At 39.6% G+C, this 23303-nt stretch overlaps 1 protein-coding gene across 1 annotated transcript in view; it reads right to left on the bottom strand.

Moving 5' to 3' along the window:
- Bin2 (bridging integrator 2) overlaps nt 1-23303 on the bottom strand; it is a 31927-nt gene extending 8624 nt beyond the window's left edge. Inside the window, exons 1-9 of the mRNA XM_026398803.2 lie at nt 23188-23303; nt 15481-15561; nt 9276-9330; nt 8737-8831; nt 8088-8183; nt 6310-6417; nt 5910-5995; nt 4394-4469; nt 3492-3574 (exon numbers count right to left, since the gene is read on the bottom strand). Coding sequence (XP_026254588.2) covers nt 3492-3574; nt 4394-4469; nt 5910-5995; nt 6310-6417; nt 8088-8183; nt 8737-8831; nt 9276-9330; nt 15481-15561; nt 23188-23268 — 761 coding nt within the window. The 5' untranslated portion in view covers nt 23269-23303. The remainder of the gene's footprint in view (nt 1-3491; nt 3575-4393; nt 4470-5909; nt 5996-6309; nt 6418-8087; nt 8184-8736; nt 8832-9275; nt 9331-15480; nt 15562-23187) is intronic.

Raw genomic sequence — 23303 nt, 5'->3', positions numbered from 1 at the left:
TAAAAACCTATGTAAAAAATACATTGCAAAATATTAACTAATATTTCCTCCGGTGAAAAGATTTTCTTTTTTTAATTTGCAAATTCACCTACTTATTTGTAACCCCCAAATCAATACTTCTGGCACTTTCCCAGTCATTGGTGGACATGTATAAGTGGTGAAAAATAATTCCTCTGACATGTACTTTCTCAGCTGAAGCCTAATAAGGCAATGATCTACCTTTTTGTTTTAGCTCTCATACTGTAAACAAGTTTCTATGCACCATGTTTTTGCTTTTTTATGTTGGTGGTGTGTGGGAGACCAACCTTGCACGTGACTTGAGTCACATTCCCCGGTTGGGTGCTGAGGTGCCCAGTCACAGAAATGTGGCAGAGCTTTCCCCTCCCTTCTTGGGTTTGAGGGAGGTGTCTCATGCATGGGTGTGTCTTGCTACAGCCCCATGGGTGGAGCTATGCTCACCTGTTCCTTTGTAAAATAACCCCTTGCCCTATTTAAGATAGAATCTTCCATGGAAGTGCCTTGTGTGTGTCCCTTTCTCTTACTGTGCCTTTGGGTGTGGCCTACCCAGGTGTCAGTCAACCTACAGACAGTGGACATCATGAAGATAGACTCAGCCCCTTGAAACCTGTGCGTGTGTGTGCGCGCGCACGTACGCATGTTCTCACTCTCTCTCTTTCTGGGACCCCCCAAAGAAGGTATTTGTGTTTCTTGTGTGTTTATTTTGCACAGCCCAGTTAGCCCAGTTTACCTGGAGTGACCCCTGAGCCTTTTAGTCGTAAGAACAGAAACCTGGCAGTGATGATTTTTTTTTTTTTTTGGTACCTGGGATTGAACTCAGGTGCCCTTGGCCACTGAGTCCCATTCCCAGTCCCATTTTGTATTTTATTTAGAGACAGAGTCTCACTGAGTTGCTTAGCACCTCGCTTTTTGATGAGGTTAGCTTTACACTCATAGTCCTCCTGTCTAAACCTCCCGACGGCTGGGATTACAGGTGTTTGCCACCCCCACCCAGCTGTTGGTGGAGATTTTGCTATTCAGATGGGCCCCAAGCTGAATTGATGTGCCTTACAGAGAAAATACATGTGAGACAAACTTCATTCAGGCATGAGTTACAGTGCTATTGATTGTAAGTTCAATATTAATGAAGCAACAGTATTATTAAATAAGTGCCTTAAGCAGAAACTTACATAAAACAAGATTATATATTGGTTGATTGATAAAAATATTGTTGACAAGAGACTTGTAGGAACCTAACCCTGTGTTTTCCTAATGAGCAATGGCTCTGTCTTCAGTGTTTATGGCAACTTTATAGAACATAACAACTATGAATAAAACAAATGCACTATAACAGTTATCCAGTGCCTACTGGATATTGTACCAAGTACTTATTTTACAGGCAACATGAGCTTGACTCCTACTTTACCCCCTGTGCCTCTTATGTACTATCCACCAAATGATTGAGCAGACCACAAATATGTACTTGACAATTAAGAACCATGTGCTGTGTTCTGGGCACTATCCCCAGCCCTGAAAAAAAAAAGAAAAAGAAAAAAAGAGTTCTTGCCTGGTGGGAGTTCCTGATGTGGGATAAGCTGTGGGACATAAGGTTCTTTTTAGTACTAGCATTCTAAGAGTCAGTAAATTTTGAAGGCTTGGGACATAAGAAAAAAACCTGATTTCTACTTGAGGTTCTGGGACGCCTTAGTATAAATAATAATAAGTTTGTGAAGAATGAATAATTACAAATTCTGGCTTTCAATGCTGGAAAGAGGAGAAATGCAGCTTTTGGAGCAAACAGAAATTTGTCTAGGAAACCTACACTGGCCCTTTAGTGATTTTTTAAATAGCTAAGTGAAAAGTACAAACAACAAATGTGAGCCTTATTCTTCCTTTAAGTCCCAAGCCCAGTTTCACCACCTCCTTAAAGTCTTCCTTAACTGTCCACACATTGGCAACTACTTACCTCTGCAGTTCCTATTGGTCTCATTAGGCACTTGTATGTGCATGCTCATATCCTTCATTCCTTGTCTCTTCAGGTACACTTTCTATACTTCCAATTTTTTATAAATCACACTAGGAAAAGGCCAACTTTCCTATGTCACTGGATCCCTAACACCTGACATAAAACCTTTTACATAGAAAGAGCTTAATAAAACTAAGACTTTGGAATGAACACGTAAACACATTCCAAGAGACCACTGAATTACTTATACTTACCAGTAGAAAAAAAATGTATGAAGGCAAACACACACACACAAGAAAAAGCAAGCCATAACATATTGGCAAATGATATTTGCTATGTATATAATCAAAAGATTAGTATCAGAATATAACAACAAAAATTTCATATAAATTAATTTAGAAAAAGGGTTAACTACCAAATTGAAAAATGTGAAAAGGATAAATAGGAAAGTCACAGAATAGGAACCTTAAATGCCAATAACATGAAAAGATGGCAACAGATAACTGTGAGGCTGTGACTTGAAAACCACAAAAGATTCCATTTCTTACCCATGAGCTTAGGAGAATTAAAAGGTCTGTCAATTTCACATGCAGCAAGAATGAGGAACCATGGAGGTTTGCATTCATTGCTGGTGAGTTGCAAACTAGAATAATCACTTTTGACAGCAATTTGGCACTATCTAGTTAGGCTAAAGAAGTACCAGTGACAGACCCTCTAACTCAGCAATTCTGCCCCATGTATACAGACCCTAAAGAAACTCTTGATAAATATTCATGAGGAGAAATGTAAAACGTGGTTATTGCAACATTACTTGTAATAGCAAAAAATGGGAAAACAACCCAAATGCCAATTAGCAAGAGGATAGATATATAAGTCATGAAGTAGGCGTGCAATAGTAATAATAACAATTATGGAAAGAAACTGCTACCACATGGAGCACCAAGGCTAAATATTAAATAATACTAAGAGAACAAAAGAAGTTGCATAAGAATATATACAGTAAAAGTCCATTTATATAAGGTTAAAAATATGCCAAGCAATATTTTATAGTGTATGTATGTGTGATGTAAAAGGAAAAAGATATACATGAAAATAATAAATGCTAACTTTAATGTAATGGTTACCTTTGGAGGGGGCAGGAAGGGAAAGAGTGGGGAAGGGACATTAGGAGTTTTAACTATATTTGTAATAATCAATTTTCTTTCTTTTTCCTTTTTTGCAGGCCTAGGGATAAAACCCAGAGCCTCATGAATACTAGGTAAATGCTCAACCACTGAGCTACATTCCCCAGCCCCAGTAGTTGATTTCTTAAATTTGGTGGTATATATATGGTTATTTGTTGTATTATTCTTTATACCTTCAATTATGTCTAAAATATTTAATGAAAAGAAACACAACCAAATGAAGCACAACCAACATCATGACCATGAACATAAAGGGAAGACCAGAATTTTGGACTGGAGACGAGGATTTTGAACATGTTCACACACAGTATAAGTGATCCAGAAGAGAGTCAGAAGTTGCTCACCTTGATAGTCCCTTCACCACAAAGACTTTGTTGGAATGTTGCTTCTCCAGTTTGCTCATCACCTCGTAGAGATTGTAGTTCAACTATAGCCACCAAGAAAGAAGGGGATGCTAGCCAAATGCACAGACCCCAAGACTGTCCTTTCCTTCAAACTGGATCCCAAAATAAAACCTCCTCACCCTTCTAACTCTGATCTCATGTTTCTAGCACTAGCCTTTAGGGGTTTGTCCCATCACCTCTTCTTCTTTGTTTCTCTGTGTCCTAAGGTCTACCTTTTCCATTAGTCTGGCAGCTCTCTTATGGCAGGATCCATAACTATTTTGATTTGAGGTTTTAGCTCCTCTCAGTTGATTCAGGGAATGAAAACTCATCTTAATATTAATCAGGCAAATCATAATCTAGCCAAAGAAACAGTGGAGAAGAATATATGTAGCTGTATGTGAAATAATGTTGTAGCAGCAAAGTACTGTAGAATTCCAGACTAGAAAAGACCTCATGAGTCATGTTTTATGGCTGCCTGTTACTGATAGGATTGGTCCTATTCAAGACCAACCACTGAGAAAGTGCTTAAACAATACTCTCACCACTCCCCAACAACAGATAGACTTCAAAACTTGGTTCCCCATTTCAATTCTTCCTTCCATTAGTCCTCTTTATGTATGTTGAAACTCTAGTTTAGCTGCTCTTAGTTGTTAAGGGTGTTGGAGAGGGCCCTCTGATAATGTATACATGTGCTTTAACATGTTCAACACAGCAAATCAAGTGTTATTATTTCATCAGGGGATGGAAGTCAAAATTGGTGGTACCAATCTAGATGTTCAAAGAAATTAGGTAAATCAGTGCTACTTTATATTGACTAGAAATATCCACCTAGGAATCACAGCTGGCCAGATGTTTCTCACCTTGCTCATCTCCCTGTAGAAGACATCCCTCAGGTTGGAAATGTTTTGGAAGATGGTCACATAACAGCCAATACGACTATTAGGAAGCAAAACAACAAATATGTACAAGTTAGGGACAGGAAAAGAGGTCTTTGAAATACAAAGTAGGAACTTAAGCCCAAACTAGCCATCACCAAGGCTGTTCAGAAAAAGGAACCCCTCATCCTAGACTTGGATGTTGTGTGGGCTAGATTCATCAGCTACACACATATGACTTTGGGAGCAAGAAGACCAAGGGAGACAATATCAGCCAGGCTGACACCAATGTCCAGGCTCAAGAAGTTATCAGATTCAAGTTTTTGAGGTATTAAAGTAGATATGAAAGTGCTTCGAAGAATTTTTTTAAGGGATGTATAAATAGAAGACCATATGATTATGATTATTATAAAAAGTAGTTATCCTTTCTCTTTGTATGATACAGGATTTCTACACCTGTATATACCTTAATGGAATTCTATAAATGAATTGGGGAAGTTTACATTTAAAGAAACTATCAAATCTCAATTTGATAGTTTTGATTTTAGGTTTTAGCTGCTCCTCTCAATTGATCCTGGGAATGAAAACTCATCTTAATATAAATCAGGCAAATCATAATCTAGCCAAAGAAATTAAATTCCATTTAAATTAGGAGTTACATAATTATTATTTTACAATAGATGTATCATTAAAAGGCTCCATATATAGACCAATGTTTTTTTAATTCAATACCTCTTATGCAGACTAAGTTACAATACACAATACTCTTTACTACAATTGTACTAAAGCATATCTTTACAATGAAAACAATATACAAGTGGAATTTTTGCTCAGATTTCTCTTCCAATTAGGAAAATTTAAATCTAAAACACTTTACTATGAAGCAATGACACCTCCATTAAGACAAATAGTCATCCTATGGCTAATCTATGTAGATCTGGTATTATATAAACCAAGCTTGTTTAAAACAATACATACTTGAGCATGAAAGCAGATCCTGGCAGTGTGCATGTTGACAGCACTTTACTTGCCAAGATTTCTCCTAACCAAGAAATATCCTGTAGTCAAACCCAGAAAAGCTGGCAGAGCAAGGATGGCTATCATTGAATTATAGGTAAAGAAACCAGGGTGTAGAGCTAAGGTGGCTTGCCTAATATCACACAGCAAGTTAGATCCTGATTTGGACCAGGCCCTCCCCACCCTCATTTTTTATCTTTTTTTGTGGTGCTGGGAATTGAACTCCAGATGCACTCCACCACTGAGCTATACCCCCAGTCCTTTTTAAATTTTTATTTTGAGACAGGGTCTCTTTAAATTGCCCAAGCTGGCCTCAAACTTGCAATCCTCCTGCCTCAGCCTTCTGAGTTGCTGAGATTACAGGCATGCTCCACAACATCTGGAGGATCAGGCCTCTTTCATGAGATGATAGATTTGGGCTGTAAGGTGGCCTTGTCTTCCACTTGCCCAGGAAGTAAGCCTTTTTCTAAATCTCAATCATTACCTATTAAAAAGAATAGGCAGCTCCTCCAGTAGTTCCTGGTTTAGGTCTTCAAACACACTCTGGGCTTTGTTGAACTCTTCCTCAGCCTGTGTGGTAAAAGAACAAGACAATCCCCCTCAATCCTGAACCCAAGGCTAGATAAAATCTCCTTCATCCTCTGCATTTTTTTCAGGAACTAGGCTTATTTGGAGCAATGCCTCTCCTCTTCTTTCCCAGACACATGCCCTCCCCAGCTTCAAGACTCAGTATCAGTGTCAGAAGAAATAGGATTTCCTTCAGAGCACTGGATGCCAAATTTATCACTTCCTATGCCCACCTTGGTCCGGCTACCTGCTACCACTTTGGGAAGAGGAACAGCAGGGAGGGCAGGAAAGTTTTACCAGATCTTTGTTTTCTTTACCTTGGCAGTCTTGGCCTCATCTCTCTTCTTAGCATTCTGTATGGCCTCTAGGTGGTGACGGGCACTATCATAGTCCACAAGTTTTCGACCCCTCTTGGCAATTCTTTCCTAAACCAGAGTGATAGGGTATGGATACTTGCTTTTCTGTAGCCACGACGGAGGTAACATACTACCAAGCAGAGAAACAAAATTCTTGGTCTTATCACAAAATTTTACCTTCTAACAGGATTTGGTGCCCCAGAAATTTCCCTCACTCTGTTAGAAGAATGGGAATTCTCAGGGGAAAGAGAGTAAGGGACAATCCTACAAAGCATGTAAAAGCCATATTAACTTTTAGTATTTTCTATGAATCCCTTATAAACTGGCTCAGCCTCCAAGATAAATAAAATTGAGAATGCCACTAAATTGAAAATCAGGAGTTTCGGTTCCTAGTCCCAACACAGTCATTAATTAGTCCTGTGGCCTGAGCAAGGCCTATCTATTTTGGCATCTCAGAAGCCTCCATCTTCCCCACACAAGTATTATTTTAAAGACCAAATGCTGATTATAAAATGCTCTAAAACCTCTAAAGCCCAATAAAAATAGTAAATTACTATGAGCAGTAAGAGAAAATCTACTCAATCTCATCCAAACTACAAATGATACCAGGGAGAACCAAAGTGTCACTGGCCATTTCACTTCTCTGAATCACAGAAATTGAAAAGATCTTAATAACTGTCTTGTCCAACTTCCTGTATGATATAATGCTCCTCTACAATAACCCAGATATATTCAACTTCGGGTTGAATTCAGAACAGACAACTCACTGTCTGAGAGCATATTTCATTTCATTTTGGAAAGTTCTAACTTAAAAGTTAAACTTAATATTTAATATAAATTTTTAAGTCTGTCTCCCTCTAATTTCATCCTCTAAATCTAAAACTGTCACAGCAGCCAACAAAGTAGGTGTTCAATAAATTTAATTAAATGAATAAATGAATTTTGAAAATTCTGCTTTCTGGAACCATTTAAAACAGGCTGAGTTCTTCTAAAGCATAATTTCAAATATTTGAAAATAACTATTATGACCCTCCCCCAAGTTTATTCTTCTATACAATAAGTACCTTTATTCCCATCAGCTATATCTCACATCTAAAAGATGTTCTGACCGAGATCTGATTCACTGAGCTCAAATTTAGATACTGAAATCTAAGTGTAAGTATAACCTCATGCTATCTCTAGCTCTCCATCCTAACCTCCCGTCTAACCCTCAGCCTTAATCTGTCTCCTTACCTACCCAACTTCACCCTTAACTATGGGCTTTAATGTGAGACTGGGGTGTGGCTCAGTGGTACAGTACTTGCCTAGCATGCATGAGGCCCTGGATTTAATTGCCAGCGTGCCAAGGTAAATAAATAAATCTAAATCTTAACCTGTTTTTTTAAATGAATGTGGCCCACCTAAAACCTAGCTTCAATTCTGTATATCAAGTACCTTTTTTTAAAAAAAATATTTATTTAGTTGTAGATGAATATACAGTATCTTTACTTATTTATTTTTAGAGAATTTTTTAAATATTTATTTTTCAGTTTTTGGTGGACACAACATCTTTATTTTATTTTTATGTGGTGCTGTGGATCGAACCCAGCACCTCGCGCATGCCAGGTGAGCACGTTACGGCTTGAGCCACATCCCCAGCCCCCTTTATTTATTTTTAATGTGGTGCTAAGGATTGAACCCAGTGCCTCACACATGCAAGGCAAGCTGCATGAGCTACAGCCCCAGCCCCTATCAAGTACCTTAATCTCGTTGAACTGGGCTACATAGTTTTCCATGGTCCTCAAAGCCTGGTCAGCCAGTTTCTCTTCATAGTCTTCCCAAAGGAGATCATTATTCTGTGGGATGGAGTCAGAGGCTGGTGAGGGCCCCTTTCATGCATCTCAACAATTGCCTACCCAAATACCCAAATTCTCCTGCAAGTACTTCTTTGTAGTCCTGTATTTAGAAAATCATGTTGGAGTCTAGGGAAGATTCAAAGGGAGAAGAGACAATCTCTGCCCCCAAGGAAGTGCCCTATAGCAAACCTGGAATAAAGAATGATCATATGATCAGGGCCAGGGACTCTACAGCTTAGGGTCCAGGGATATTTGAGAGTAATTAACTGATAAAGTTAGTTTTTTAAAACAACCCATTTTCAGGAGGTAAAACTTCTGTAAAGTTTTAAAGAGGGAAAGAGGGTCAAAATCAGAGGAGGCCACTGATTAGGGGAAGCTTCTTTTTACCTTGACATTGCAGCTTATTCCTACCACCCAGAGACTGAGGCTACACAAATGGATAATGTGACTGGCTCCTTTGTTTTCCTATTTCCTTGGAAGGAGAAGTTCAGCTGAGATTGAGATGAAAATTGGAGTGTATGGTGAAGAATGGTGAAATCCACATTGCCCTTACCCCTACAATGTCCTTCAGCTCCTCATGACCATCCCATTCACTGCTGTAGATTTCTTGCAGGGTTTCTGACACTCTTTTTGAACTTTCATGCATCACTGAAAGGAGAGAATTCAGTTCTACCACCAAATTTCCCAAAAAGCATTTTGATATAATCATATGGGTGACAAATCAGTGGGTCCAACTCAGAAGGACAAACTCAGAAGGTTGGCTTATGAGTGAAGGAAGCTAGGTGAGGCTGTGAAAGGAAAAGTGACTCCCCATAGGCCCACAGAATTTCAGAAATCAAGGGTAGAAAAGTGGTAAAAAGCTGGGGTCCGGGAGCTGGGGTTGTGTCACAATGGTAGAGCACTTCCTAGCATGTGCAAGGTACTGAGTTTGATTCTCAGCACCACATATAAATAAATTAAATAAATAAAGGTCCATTAACGACTAAAAACTATTAAAAAAAAAAAAAGATGGGATTTGGTTGTTTTACCGTCCCCAGAAGTTTTAGCATCTACACAAAGGCCTTCTGGATTTTTCTGAGCTTTAATACCCACCTTTGACTGCACTAAGGAAGTTCTTCAGGTCCTTGTAGAGCTTGTAGCCTTCTGCCTGAAAGGGCAAAGTAGTTTTGGTGACTAAAGAGGTATATTTTTAAAGATGCTCCAGACATCAAAGTTGAAAAGTAGATTAAATGCAGAATTCACTCCTAGAATTTCTTCAAATATTCACAATTGTCATAAACCAGACTTTCTCTAAGTTGTAGGCTGTCTCCTCTGGGTCAGTTTTTAAGTTGGGAGGTTGCTAGAGTGTCCACTGCATTGATATCCTTTCTTCTTTCTTCTGCTTATTCCTTCCAGTGAACAAAAACCTATAGCCAAGCTCTTCTGTTGAAATTTAAGTGTCCTCTATATGATCCTATCTATGTTCCTATCTATGTGATCCTCCAGCTCACATCCTCCTCTCTGGGTAGATAAACTACTGCCATCTTCTGCAGATTCCAGGCTTTCTTCTTCTCTGACTACTCTCACAGATACTTCTCTTCACCCTGCTATCCTTTACCCTGCCTCACCTTACCCAGCTAGCAGTCTCCTGCTTTATATTTCTCTAAAGGGCCTTGTCATTAATATCTCCATTTATAATCCCCAAATCTTCATCTATAGTTCATTCTCATTTTCTCTCTTCCCAACCCCCCCATCTATCTATCTATCTCTCTCTCATTCTATCTTTGCTCCTATGTCTGAATTCTCTTTTTTGGCTAGAATTCCCAAGTGCAGAAATGGTCTCCTCCTGTTTCTAAACAACAAGGGGAGCTGGGTTTGTGATACACAACTGTAGTCCCAGCTACTCATGAAATTGAGGCAGGAGGATCACTTGAGCCCAGGAGACTGAGGCCAGACTGGGCAGCATAATGAGAACCTGTCTCTAAATAAATAGAATAAATAAAAAGAAGGGGAAAAGGACAGGAAAGTATCATCTAGAGTTCGAAGTTCAAATTTCAATCTTTTTTTTTTTTTTTTCTGGGTATCGGGGATTAAACCCAAGAGTGCTTAGCCACTGAGCCACATCCCCAGCCCTTTTTATATTTTATTTAGAGACAGGGTCTCACTAAGGTTCTAAGTTTCTGAGGGTAGCTTTGAATTCAAGATCCTCCTGGTTCAGCTCCTAAATGTGATTACAGGCATGTACCCAGCAATGAACTGTTTTTTAATTTTTATTTTTCAGCACTAGAGATTGAACCCAGTGGCACTCTACCACTGAGCCACATCCCAGCCCTTTTCTATTTTTTATTTTGAGGCAGGGTCTTGCTAAATTACCAAGTTGGCCTTGAATTTGGGATTCTCCTGCCTCAGTCTCCAGAATCACTGGGATTATAGGCATGCCCCACCGTGCCTGGCCAGCCCAAATTTCTGATCGTGCTTCATACTGAAAGTCCCTCTCAATGGCTGAATGCCCAGGGCTATAAGGACACGTCTCAAAGAAGTTGAAGGCACTGTCAGAAAGCTGGGCGAAGAAGTAAGGTTATATAAATGTAGTAAATGAGGATCAAGAGAACATCAGATAAATGATCAAGAAAGAGTCAAATGCCACAAAGAGATCAGAATGCAAGAAGAGTCAGTAAAAAACACTAGAGCTGGTAATTGGAAGTCACTGGTGACCTTGAGAAAACATTTTCAGTAGTACAATGAAGACAGACTCAGTCAGTTAACAAAATTTAGGAACACTCAGCACTCACCAGGAAGGATATCTAACTTCCTTCTTGTGTTTTCATTTACAGAAAAAGTTTAGATAGTTTGTTAAATGAACGCAATGTCTTTTAAATATGGATATAAGTCTGTAAACTTTGAATATGATGATCAAGATTTTAGAGAGATTTGAAAGTGTCTTATGGATTATAAAATTAACAAGAATTTCAAGTTCTTTTTTGAAAGAAAACAATGCTTACTTAACTTTTTATTTCAGTATGAAAACTTGACTTCAAAAATAGATTACTAACAAAACCAGTCAAATTATTTTGCATGATTTCTACAATTTACACTTTTAGTTTTTTCTCAGTATATATCATATGGCCTAAAATATTACTTATCAAAGCTTTTATGTATGGTGCTGCACTGTTTAAAACTAATGGGTGCTATTTTATATCATAGTCCAGAAAATGTGAGTGCCTCCTGTCTCCATAGTACCTCACAAAGCCCACCTCCATTTCTGTTTTAGAATCAAGCCTCTTAATTACAAAGTTTTTCCTCCACGCTCTTGTTCATTCCTTTGAGGAGATGAAGTCTGGGAATATACGTGAAGGTGGTAATGGTGGCGGGGGTGGAATGGAGGGAAGATGGGACAGCACTGGGTGTCATTTTATTTCTCTGACCTATCCATCTTCCCCTAAAACATCTCCAAGTAGTCATTCCCAGAATCTACTCCTTTTTTGACTTTCACAGTTTTGGCTCTTACGTGTCTGGGAGTCAAGTATCTTGACTCTACTCCCAACTAGCAAGTTAGTCCACTTCTCAGGCTTTAGTTTCCTCATTTATAAATGCAGTGTAAGGCCATTTAGTTCTTATGATTTTATCACTTCTACTTTCTGAAATCTTGCCAAACCCTGGTATTGCCATAAAATTCTGAGTCAGTCTTTCCCACCCCTTATACAAACAAGTTCAGCCCTCAGTTATTGAGCCACTAGTTCCCTGTGGAAGTCTGTCCTAAGCTAGGCACAATCTAGGTTCTAAGATACTGGGGTACTGAACATGGAGAAGAAGGTCCTTGTCCTGGAGTTCCCTATTTCCTAGAGAAAAAATGGACTCAGAGAAACCCAAACACTTAGTAAAACAAGTATAAATAGCAGAATCAAACCCTGAGCAAGTGCTCAAAGTGCTTAATCTAAAGGAGATCTAGGAGGGAAAGATGAAGCTGGATTGTTAGATCTGATTTTAAAGACAAGAAAGTGGAAGCAGCTATTAATATTAGAAGAGATTAAAGTGCTGCTTTAAGAAACTAACTCTTTCTATGTAATTAAAAAAAACCACACCATTTGTGGTCAGCATTATTATTATTTTTTAGTTGTTGATGGGCACTTATTTATTTATATGCAGTGATAATTCAAACCCAGTGCCTCACACATACTAGGCAATGCTCTCCCACTGAGCCACAATCCCAGCTCTGTAATATGTTTTTGAAAAGAGAATAATGGGGGCTGGGGTTGTGACTCAGTAGTAGAACGCTTGCTTAGCACTGGCAAGGTCTTGGGTTCGATCCTCAGAATGACACAAACAACAACAACAACAATAAAATGAAAGTTAAATTCTTTAAAAAAAAAGAGGGTAAGGGGAAAGCAAGCACAGCTTCAAAGAAAAATTACCTATGGAAATTTGGTAAGGAACCTAGGCAAGTGGCAAGGCTTTGACACAAGCTGGGAAGTTGGGAGGGATAGGACACGCTATTAATAAAAAGCTGATTCCATAGTCAATGATCACCTATGGCTGTTATGTTACACAAACAAGGAGACAACCAGGGCTGGGGATATAGCTCAATTGGTAAAGTGCCTGCCTTGCAGGCACAAGGCCCTTGGTTCAATCCCCAGCACCACACACACAAAGAGAGACAACCAGACATTACAGGTGCTTCCTGAGAGAAGAATATACAAACACCTATGAAATATTCTTGACATCAAAACAAAGACCAAAAAACTAAGTCGCATCAAGCCTGTAAATCAATCAATTTGCCAGGACATAGGAACTCCTCAAATAATAAGACAGAGATCAATCAGCAAACTATAGGCTGCAGGGAACTGCAGGACAAATAACCTGATATCAACAACAAATCAAAGAGAGGAATCAGAAATCTATAGATTAAGAGATTTAAATCTGAGAGGTTTAAGCATGTCATTGAATTGCTGATTTCAACAAACTGTTAAAAAAAAAAAAAGATTCAATCACGGAAACTTGAACATTGACTGGAATATTTTTCCCCCTTTTTTAGGTGCTGGGGATAGAACCCAGAGCCTTGCACATGCTAGGCAAGCACTCTACCACTGAGTTGCAACTCCTTAACCGTATATTTCAGTATTAAGGAATGGTGCTAAATTTTTTAGATAGCACTTAAAACTTGCATTTTAGTGGGATATTTAATCTGAAATATCTTAAATATTTAATATAAAATAAATAGTATGTAGTTAAATTGGGGAAAAAAGCAAGTTGTAAAACCACATGCATGGAATAATCTCACTTTTGTAAACCTCACATTTATTATGGATACATTCAGATACCACACACAAACACAGCAAGATAGTTGTAAGGATGTAAAACCACAGAGGTCATAGTTTAGGAGTGTGAAATTCTTACTGTTTTTACATTCATTTTATTTTTTCTTAAGTACTTTCTTATTTCTTATAATGAGTAATGAAATTAAAATTTTTATGGATGAAATGATTACTGGAATTTGCTTCATAAAAATCAAGGATAGAAGAAAAGTATAGATATAGATAAGATTGCCCATGAGATGATAAATTATTGGGTAATAGGTATATGATGGTTCATCATACAACTTTCTCTTCCTTTGTATATATTTGAAAAAGTTTAAAAGTTTAAAAGTAAAAGTAAGATTCCTAGGTCCTACTCCCAGAGACCTTGCATTTTTAAATACTTCCCAAGTGATTCTAATTTATAGTCAATTACTTTGATAATAGTTAATATCCTTTCACTATCATTTAAAATTGTTTTCCATATAATTCAACTAACCGATATTGTATATGTAGAATTTGGCTGATCTTTGTCCCTGGTTCCTGGGAGATAACCTTCAAATACTGTGTCTCTGTTATTCATTGTGGTCCCCTCAGACCACACCTGAGTTTATACTACATTCAAGATGGTGGCTGTCCATGCTGGAAAGATCAACCTTGTCATTAGAAGATTCAGGCTTTGAGACAGGTAAGAGGAAGGGAAGGAAGCTAGAGATTTGAGTTCAAGCACATAGCCCATGATTCAACATGTAAAGAAACTGCAATAAGGGGCTGGGATTGTGGCTCAGCGGTAGAACGCTCGTCTAATATGTGCAAGGCCCTGGGTTCGATCCTCAGCACCACATACAAACAAAGATGTTGTATCTGCCGAAAACAAAAAAAATAAATAGAGTGTTCTTTTCTCTTAATTGGTTCCTCCTGAGGAACCAATTTATCATCTCATGGGCAATCTTATCTATGTCTATACTTTTCTTCTATCCTTGATTTTTAAAATTCTCTCTCTCTTTTTAAAAAAAATAAAGGTATTGGGCTGGGGACGTGGCTCAAGCGGTAGCGAGCTCGCCTGGCATGCTTGCGGCCCGGGTTCGATCCTCCAGCACCACATACAAACAAAGATGTTGTGTCCGCCAATAACTAATAAATAAATAAATATTAAAAAAAAAAAGATAAACCTTGAACAGGTTTGTTTTTAAAAAAAAAAAAGGTATTATGTTTAACTACTTATAAAAATTTTTTTTTAAAAAGAAAGAAACTGCAATAAGAACTCTGGACACCTAAAGCTCACCTGATATGCCAAGCACATGTCCTAAAGACATAGAAGCTTTGTGTTTGGAACCCTCTCCCACCTCACCTTATATGTGTCTTCATTTGGCTGGTCCTGATTCGTATCCTTTGTAATAAAATCATAATATGTGTAGAAACTTTATGAGTTCTGAGAGTCATTCTAATGAATTATCAAACCTGAACAGGTTAACACTCTTATTATAAAGAGGGGACAGTAATCTTCAGGTTTAATGTAAAAATTAAATGATATAATGTATGTAAAATACTGAGCACAAACCTTGCTCATGGTAGATAGGAAGTAAAAAATCCCATGGAGCTTAAACCTGTTAGCCACTTCATAGTGTAAATTTTCTACATAAAATTATCCATAATACCCTGCTAAAATAGAAGAAACAGAAAATAGAAGAACACTCCTCTATCTCCCACAAATCCCACTTCATAGTGTAAATTTTCTACATAAAATTATCCATAATACCCTGCTAAAATAGAAGAAACAGAAAATAGAAGAACACTCCTCTATCTCCCACAAATCCCTGATGAGTGGTTAACTGCCCCTGAGTTCAATCCAGGAACAGAAAGGTAAATTTCTCTGGTTCCAGAGGAAGGATAAGCAGCAGGTCACCCTGTGGCCCTGAGCCCTTGGGGGAGGCTGGGTTGGTTAGGATGCTTGCAGAACCTGTGTTCTTCTGCCACACATCCCACATGTCTTCTTTCTTTCTCCAAGCTTCCCTTCCCCCAATTACCTGTTGTTGATAGAAGTTGCTGGCACTTTGTTCAAATCGCTCATCTTTGGTTTCTACAGTTTTCCCCAATTTTTGTAGGACCTGGGAGATATAAGACAGAAAAGGCCATAGTTATAGTCAAGTATCTCTCATATGTTGGTCTTATATGACTGTGGCTTCTCTCATAGTCTTGGAAGCAACTAAGGGTCTTACTCTTATTACCCCAGCAGAATTAGGAATATATCATGTTGCTGACAAACCAATCATATTTTGTGATTCTTTTCAAATAAGTGTAACTGGAGGTATGCAGCAGTGTGCTAGAGGATATATCTATTTCCAAATAAATAAGATTTACCTTCCTAGAATCTCACTGCTATTTAAAGTCCTTTTTAAAAAAATACTTTTTAATTGTAGTTGGACACATTGTCTGTATTTATTTATTTATTTATATCGTGGTGCTGAGAATAAAACCCAGTGCCTAACACGTGCAAGGCAAGTCCTCTACCACTGGGTCACAACCTCAGCCCCTAAAGTCCTTTTTTTTAAGGCTGGGGATGTGGCTCAATGATAGACACATTTGCCTAGCATGTGCAAGGCTCTGGGTTCAATCTTGAGTACTGCAAAAATAAAGTTTTTTAGGGTGTTGGGGATTGAACCCAGGGCCTTACACAAGCTAAGCACATGATGTACCACTGAACTACCTTCTGGCCCTAAAGTGTTTTTCTTAAGGAGGAAGAAGGAAGACATGTTGTTTATTTTTGGTACTGAGGACTGAACCCAGGGGTGCACTATCACTTAGCTACCTCCTCAGTCTTTTTTACTTTGAGACAGGGTCTTACTAAGTTGCCTAGTCTGGCCTTGAACTTGCAATCCTCCTGCATCAGCCTCCCAAGTTGCTGGGAATACAGGTGTGTACCACTGTGCCTGGTGAGGGCATTATATTAAAACAAAGATTAACAAAAAGAACATAAAATATGCATAGCTCTTAAAGATAAATATGAGCCTTAAAGATATTTTTAAAATTAAAAAAAAAAATAGTTGTAGATGGACACAATACCTTTATTTCCTTCTTTTTATATGGTGCTGAGGATCAAACCCAGTGCCTCACACATGCGAGGCAAGGGCTCTTCCACTAGCTATAACCCCATCTCCCTTGAAGACATTTCTCTTAAAAGACCCTTGTCTAGCCATAGACACAGATTCTTCTCAATAGATGAGGTTAGAGAGATGAGCAGGAAACTCTTCTTTCATGAGGGCCTTTGTGGAAAACTTTGAGAAGCCCTAATAAAATACATTTGAAATTCAGCTAGAAATGAATGCTATCCAGGTCTGTCTTCTCTCAACTAGAAAACCTGAGAGACATCCATTATACAGTCTCAGTGCCAAGGCAAAAGACAAGATACTAAAAAAGACCCAGTCTCTATTGTCAAAGGGGACACTGCCTTTCTGGAATGCCCTTCCTCACCTTGTCTGCCAGGCACATATCTTAAAACAAAACAAACCAAACCAGTTCCATGTCCTTTGTGATGCTTAACCACATAAGTTTCATCTCATTAATCAAGCTAACCACTCCCTGTTCAGTGGTTGCAACATCTGTAAGTTGTATATGCTTCTATTACTGTTTTGTTATTTGAATTTATCTGTCTTTTCAAACTGGGACTCCTTAAGGACTGAGTACTTTCTTTATTTATTTAGATCTCTCAGTATCCAGCAAATAGATATTAGTAATTTTAACAGGAAAGGAGAGTGAGACTGGTATAAAAGAAGACCATTGGCTGGATCTTGAAGTAGGATTTTGACTGATTGGAGTAGAGTATAAAGAGCCAGGCATGGTGCACGCCTATAATCCCAACGATTTGGGAGGCTGAAGAAGGGGGATTGCAAGTTCCAGGCCAGCCTAGGGAATTTAGCAAGACCTTGTCTTTAAAAAAAAAAAAAAAAAGGCTGGGGATGTAGCTTATTGGTAGAGTGCTTGACTAACATGTGCAAGGTCCTGGGTTCAATCCCCAGCACTGCTAAAAAAGTAGAGAAAAAGGAAGAAAGGGACAGGGAGAAGAAAGAGGATTCAAGGCAGACAGCAGGATCAGCAAAGTCATGGGAGGATGTGACTTCACAGCAGCTTCCTAAGATGTTTTGGCACAGCTCATTTAGGGTGTGCTATGGGGAGTGATGGGGAATTAAGTTAGAGAGATTGGAGTCTCTTTATGAAGGGTTTTGAATCACATGCGTAAGTGCTGAGGTCTTGGGAGTAAGGAAGGCTCTATGTAGAGACAGACCCAAGTGTCTCCAATCTTACCCCAGGGGGTTAATGTCTCTCACTTATGGAGCTCTGTAGTGGTTAAGCTCAAGGGCTCTTAGAAAGTCAGATATTAATTAACCCTCATCTCCGTCTTTCCACTTACTGGCTATAAGCCTTTGGGCAAGTCACTTAAATCTCCTGAGCCTCAGTGTATAGAACTTCCTTTCCTCCATTAGGATAATATTTCTCTCCTGAAGTTGTTGAGAGGATTAAATGAGGTTATGTATGTGAACTGCCTTTCTCTGTGCTACCCTACAGTGAGCAATCAATACATATCTATTATCATATGTCTAGTTTTTCTTCCTTGTCTATAAATGCCTGTATTTCCTTTTCAGTTTAGCCATGTCTATTTGTCTGTGTGTGTCTCTAACTTCACCTCTGTTGCCACGCCTGCACAGTGCCATCCTCTCTGGCTCCACCCTCTTCCCCCAACAAAACATTGTCCTCTACCATAAAGTTGCAAAACTACCTTGTTTAGTGGTAAGTGCAGCTCTTACTTCCTTTTTTGCTACCCCTCCCTTCCTTTGCCCTCGGTTGGCTCTTCCTAGGTGGTGGGGGTGAGAAAGAGAGGAAAAAGTAGGGTATGATGGAGCCCTCTGCCCAGTTTCCAAAGGAAGACCAAAAGGCTTTCAATTCTGAAAGGGAAAAGGCGATTGTTATCACCCTGGAAATGTACCTCAGGGCCCTGGGCCCAGAGTTGTCTGTTGTCATAAGCAATAAGTCCATGTGTCCTGTGTCAGGGCACTTATACTCTCAAGGAGAAACCCTAGAGGGAACCGGATATACAGATGCTCAGTAGATTTTTTTCCCTAGTTATTGGGAATTAAACCAGGGCCTTGCACATGCTAGGCAACACTCTATCACTGAGCTACAACCCCAGCCCTTTTTATTTTATTTTGAGACAGGATCTTACTAAGTTGCCCAGGCTTGCCTCAACTTTATGATTGTCCTGCCTCAGTCTCCCAAATAACTGGAGTACAGGCGTGTGCCATTGAGCTGAGCTCAACAGTTGTTTGTTAAAAAAAAATTCTATTTTTGGATCACTTCCTAATGATAACCTACAATATAACATCAGTCCCTAAAGTCCTGTCCTGAGAATTCTGCCACAAATTTGCCTGGCCTGGCAGCTGAAAAGTTAGAATACAGACATTTGGTGGTGGTGGTGGTGGGGGGGGGTCAAAGAGTTAATGTGACAAAATGTTAACACTTGATGAATATGGATGAATAATATTTCAGTGTTCACTGACCCTATTCCTATTCTACTAACTCTTTCATAAACTGGGGTGGAGTGATAAAGCTTAAAAAAATCACTGCATAAATATTTGGTGGCTACCAAATACATGATCCTTCACCATAAGTGATTATTAATTACATTTCAGCTAATTCTCTCAATTGGGGTAATTTGAACAGGGTCTGGATGTTAGATATTATGAAGCATTATTTTTCTCTAGGTGCAATAATTTTGTTGTGTTGATGTGAGAAATCTTTAGGATATATGCTGAAGTGAGCTTTCCTTAATATGGCCTCAATATACTTTTTCCACCCCTTTCTTCAACCACTCCCTGTGCTGGGGCTCAGCTGCATTTCTCACTACTTTGCCTAAAAGGATTTACAGACTCCTGCTGGATTATGCTGGCATTCCTTGGCTGGAATGCTCTCTCACCAACTTGCCCGAGGAACTAGGAATCATCCACAATTCCTGTTTCAAATTCAGCCTCCAGAGTTAAGCCTCCCTCCATTCTCCCCACTCTTTCTGAATTCCCATAGATGTATGTATCTCTCAGCTCTCTTACTTTTATTTATTTATTTATTTTTTACTAGATTGTAAGCTTCTGACAGGCAAGAAAAGATTGCCTCTTATTCTGGATCCAGCCAAGTCCCCTGAACAAAGAAATTTTCCACAAATATTTGATGAATTAAATCTTCTGGGATAGAAGTTGAGTAAAAGTCAACAGAGAAAAAGACCAACAAAGGAGTATTAAAAAATGCTCTTACTTAGGGGAGATCTGAGAGGTCTGCCACAGAGAAATCACAAACAGATGGTGAATGCAGTAGTCTGAAATGTGAAGATGTAACAAACTGTAAAAATACAATGAAGCCAGCCTGAACCCAGTCTCATGTTGTGTTTGGGTGGGAACTGGAAAACAGAACAAGAAGAATGTTTCATCTCTATTGTGTTTAACAGTCACTTGACCGTTACTCCCAGTTTTTCAGGGGAAGATGAGCCTGTTTCCACTGCTACCCCTGATCCTTCTAAGAAAGGATCAGCAGGAAGTGGGGAGGCACAGATGTCAGAGTGGTTTATCAGGAACCTTGCAGAGGCAGCAGCCTGAGGTTATTCAAAGGCAGAACACCTGGGTTTCAGTAATTTTTCTGCCATTTGCCAATCTCTTTTGAAACTTGTTTCCTTATTTCTAAAATTGGGATCCTGGGGCTGAGAGTGTAGCTTAGTGGTAAAGCACTTGCCTAATATATGCAAACCCCTGGGTTCAAACCCCAGGACCAAAAAAAAAAAAAAAAGGAATACAAACATCTTATTTAAAGTGTGTTGAAGAGATGAAGTGAGATCATATTGCTAGAATGTTGGTTCCATAAGGGAGAGATCATGCCTTCTTATGTTCCTGTGCCTGCTCCATCACAGGCGCATGATATTTGACACATTAACCATTATTATACTTAAAAGATTATATCCTTTCTCTTTACTGAAACTGTCTCCCTCTTTACCTTATTATCAGTTACCTCCCAAAACACAACGACTCTGGTTGGGAGCTGAATGAACTGAACCAGCTCCATCTTCCCATACCATTCTCTCCCTTGTCCACACAGTACCTCTGGCTACCACTTCAAGTTCCATGTCTGTCTCTTCCTATATTTGAGTATGTGTTCAGAGTATGCTGTTTTCTGCATCAACCTGGAAGTTTCCCAGGGCAGACTCATGTTTGCTCTTCTTTCCCCACCTCGTAAGGGTTCAGGGCAGGAAGAAGAGGGTGCTAGCTGGGTGGCTGGTTTTCCTTTTGGGAAATATTTGACTCTGAGGTTCAAGTCCCCTCTCCTTTTCAATTTGGATTGCCACTCTGAATTTCATAAAGAATATCAACTCTCTTATTTTATAGATGCAAGATTTAAAGTCTAAAGCAGGCATTACTTGAGATTTTGGAGTCCATGCTTAAAAAGGATAGAAAGCCCAAAGTAAGGGCACAGTGTTGATGACAGACTAGGTCAAGACAGAGTGAAAGAGTGAAGCAAGCTGGTCATGGTGGTGCATACCTGTAATCCCAGCAACTCAGGAGGCTGAGGCAAGAGGATTGCAAGTTCAAAACCAGCCTAAGCAATTTAGTGAGGCCCTAAGCAATTTTTATTTTGTCTCAAAATAAAAAATAAAAAGGGCTGTGGATGTGGCTTAGTGGTAAAGCACATCTGGGTTCAATTCCTGGTTTTTTAAAAAAAATCAATTAGTGTATTTTTTTTTTTTTTAACCAGGTTGAACCCCAAGGGTGCTTAACTACCGACCTACATCTCCAGCCTTTTTTTCTATTTTTTTTGAGACAGGGTCTTATTAAGTTGCTTAGGGTGTCACTAAGTTGCTGAGGTTGGCCTTGAACTTTCGGTCTTTCTGCCTCAGCCTTCTGAGCTGCTGGGATTACAGATGTGCACCATCACGCCCAGCTAATTACTATGTCTTTTTAAAAATTTTGTTTTGTGGTGCCCAGGATTTTGGTTATGCTAAGCAAGCACTCTTCCACTGAGTTCCATCCCTCGCCCTTGGTATTTCTTAAAAAAAAAAAATGCTATTATTTGTGAGATTGTTTTTCCTTCCTTTTTCTTTTCCTTTGGGGTTTTTGTTCTTTTTTTCAACCACAATGTGGCTTTCTCTGGGGTACCACCTGCTCCCCCATACTGTTTCTAACCCAACCTTCTCAATAAGCAGTCACTCTCTCTGATCTATCAGATTTGTAATTAGCCTTTAGAAAGGCTGAAACAACCACCAAGGTTAGAGTAAGTGAAGTAACTTAAGTTCAACACACAAAATCTTGCCCTTTTCCTCTTCTGTTTCACAGGACTTCAAAAGACAGAAAAAGTATATAGATCCTCTCCCTTCCATTGTGATCTGTTTTTGTTTTTGGCACTGGAGATTGAACCCAGGGGCACTTTACCACTGAGTCACTTCCCCAGCCCTTTTTATTTTTATTTATTTATTTATTTGAGAGAGAGTCTAAGTTGCTTAGCGCCTCTCTAAATTGCTGAAGCTGGTCTTGAATTTGTGATCTTCCTGTCTCAACCTCACGAATTGTTGGGATTACAGGCCTGCACCACCACATCTGGCTCCATTGTGGTCTCTTTTTTTTTAGTTGTTGATGGACCTTTATTTTTTATTTATTTCTATGTGGTGCTGAAAATCGAACCCAGTGCCTCACACATGCTAGGCAAAGGCTCTACCACTGAGCCACAACCCCAGCCCTCCATTGTGGTCTCTTAAAATCAGGAATGACATCTATATTCCATCACTGCTCAATTGATAACCCACTTGAGAGAGAGTTGGTTGCCCTTTATCCTTCCAAAGCCGCTTCTCCACCTTTACAATACAAATATTTCAGTTGTTAAGCCTGTGGTATTCATCTATATGCTTCTAAGACTGTAACTCTTAGAAAACCAAGACTGTATCTGAAGTCCTTCCTGTATCTCCATCCCCCTTTTTCTTCTGGCTTACCTGTTTTCCCATACCACCTTGTCTACTAGGTTGTTGGTAGGTGGAAGTTAGAAGCAAAAAAAAAAAAAAAAAATACATTGGACAGTTACAAAAATGCCATTAAAGTGTACAGAGTGTGTCCACCTGATATGGACAGGCAGGTTAAGTTGTAATGGGCAGCCTACCCAATGCTGGAGTAGGCTACCCAGATAAGAAGGGCACAATTGAAGAGATGCTCCATCATCCTGGGCAGGATGGTCTCCAATGCCAAAGGGAGGGTACAGGAAGCAGATATGGGTCATTAAACCACCACCAGAGGCCAGGAAGGGGTAGGTACAGAAAGAATTATGTAGATTCTTGAGTCCTCAGGGGATGTCAAAAGCCAAGTTTTAGTGTCGGTGTCGGGCATCACAGCTGGTTGTCACCGTCTTTGCCTTTAGGGAAATTACCCTCCAATTTCATCATCTGTAAAAAGGCCACCATCCTGGCCTTATTAAGAGGACGAACCCTGCAGCGTGGATGGCCGCCAACGCTGGCTCCTTTCTGTCACATTTTCTGGGTCAGCCTGAGGGTTGTTCCTGACAGAAACCGTCGTCTCCTGGGCTTCGCCCAGCCTTGCTCAAGATGGCCTGGTGTTCTCCGTTCTCTCCCAGCTGCCAGTTTTCATGGACACCCACTCCCCACCCCACTTCCCCGGGGGTCAGCGGGGACCCTCCTCCTCGGCCCAGGCCCCACCGCCTACCTTCTCCTGGGCCCTGCTGAACTTCTTCTGCACCTGCTTGGCGAAGAGGCCGGCGGCGCCGCTCGCCTTGCCCTCGGCCATCCTGCCGCTCAGGGGCGGCTGGCCCAGCTCGCTGT

The sequence above is a fragment of the Urocitellus parryii genome, chromosome 5 (assembly GCF_045843805.1).
Source record: "Urocitellus parryii isolate mUroPar1 chromosome 5, mUroPar1.hap1, whole genome shotgun sequence".
In the NCBI taxonomy this organism is placed as follows: domain Eukaryota; kingdom Metazoa; phylum Chordata; class Mammalia; order Rodentia; family Sciuridae; genus Urocitellus; species Urocitellus parryii.
Note: the sequence above shows the minus strand (reverse complement) of the source record. Positions and strands in the feature narration are given on the sequence as shown.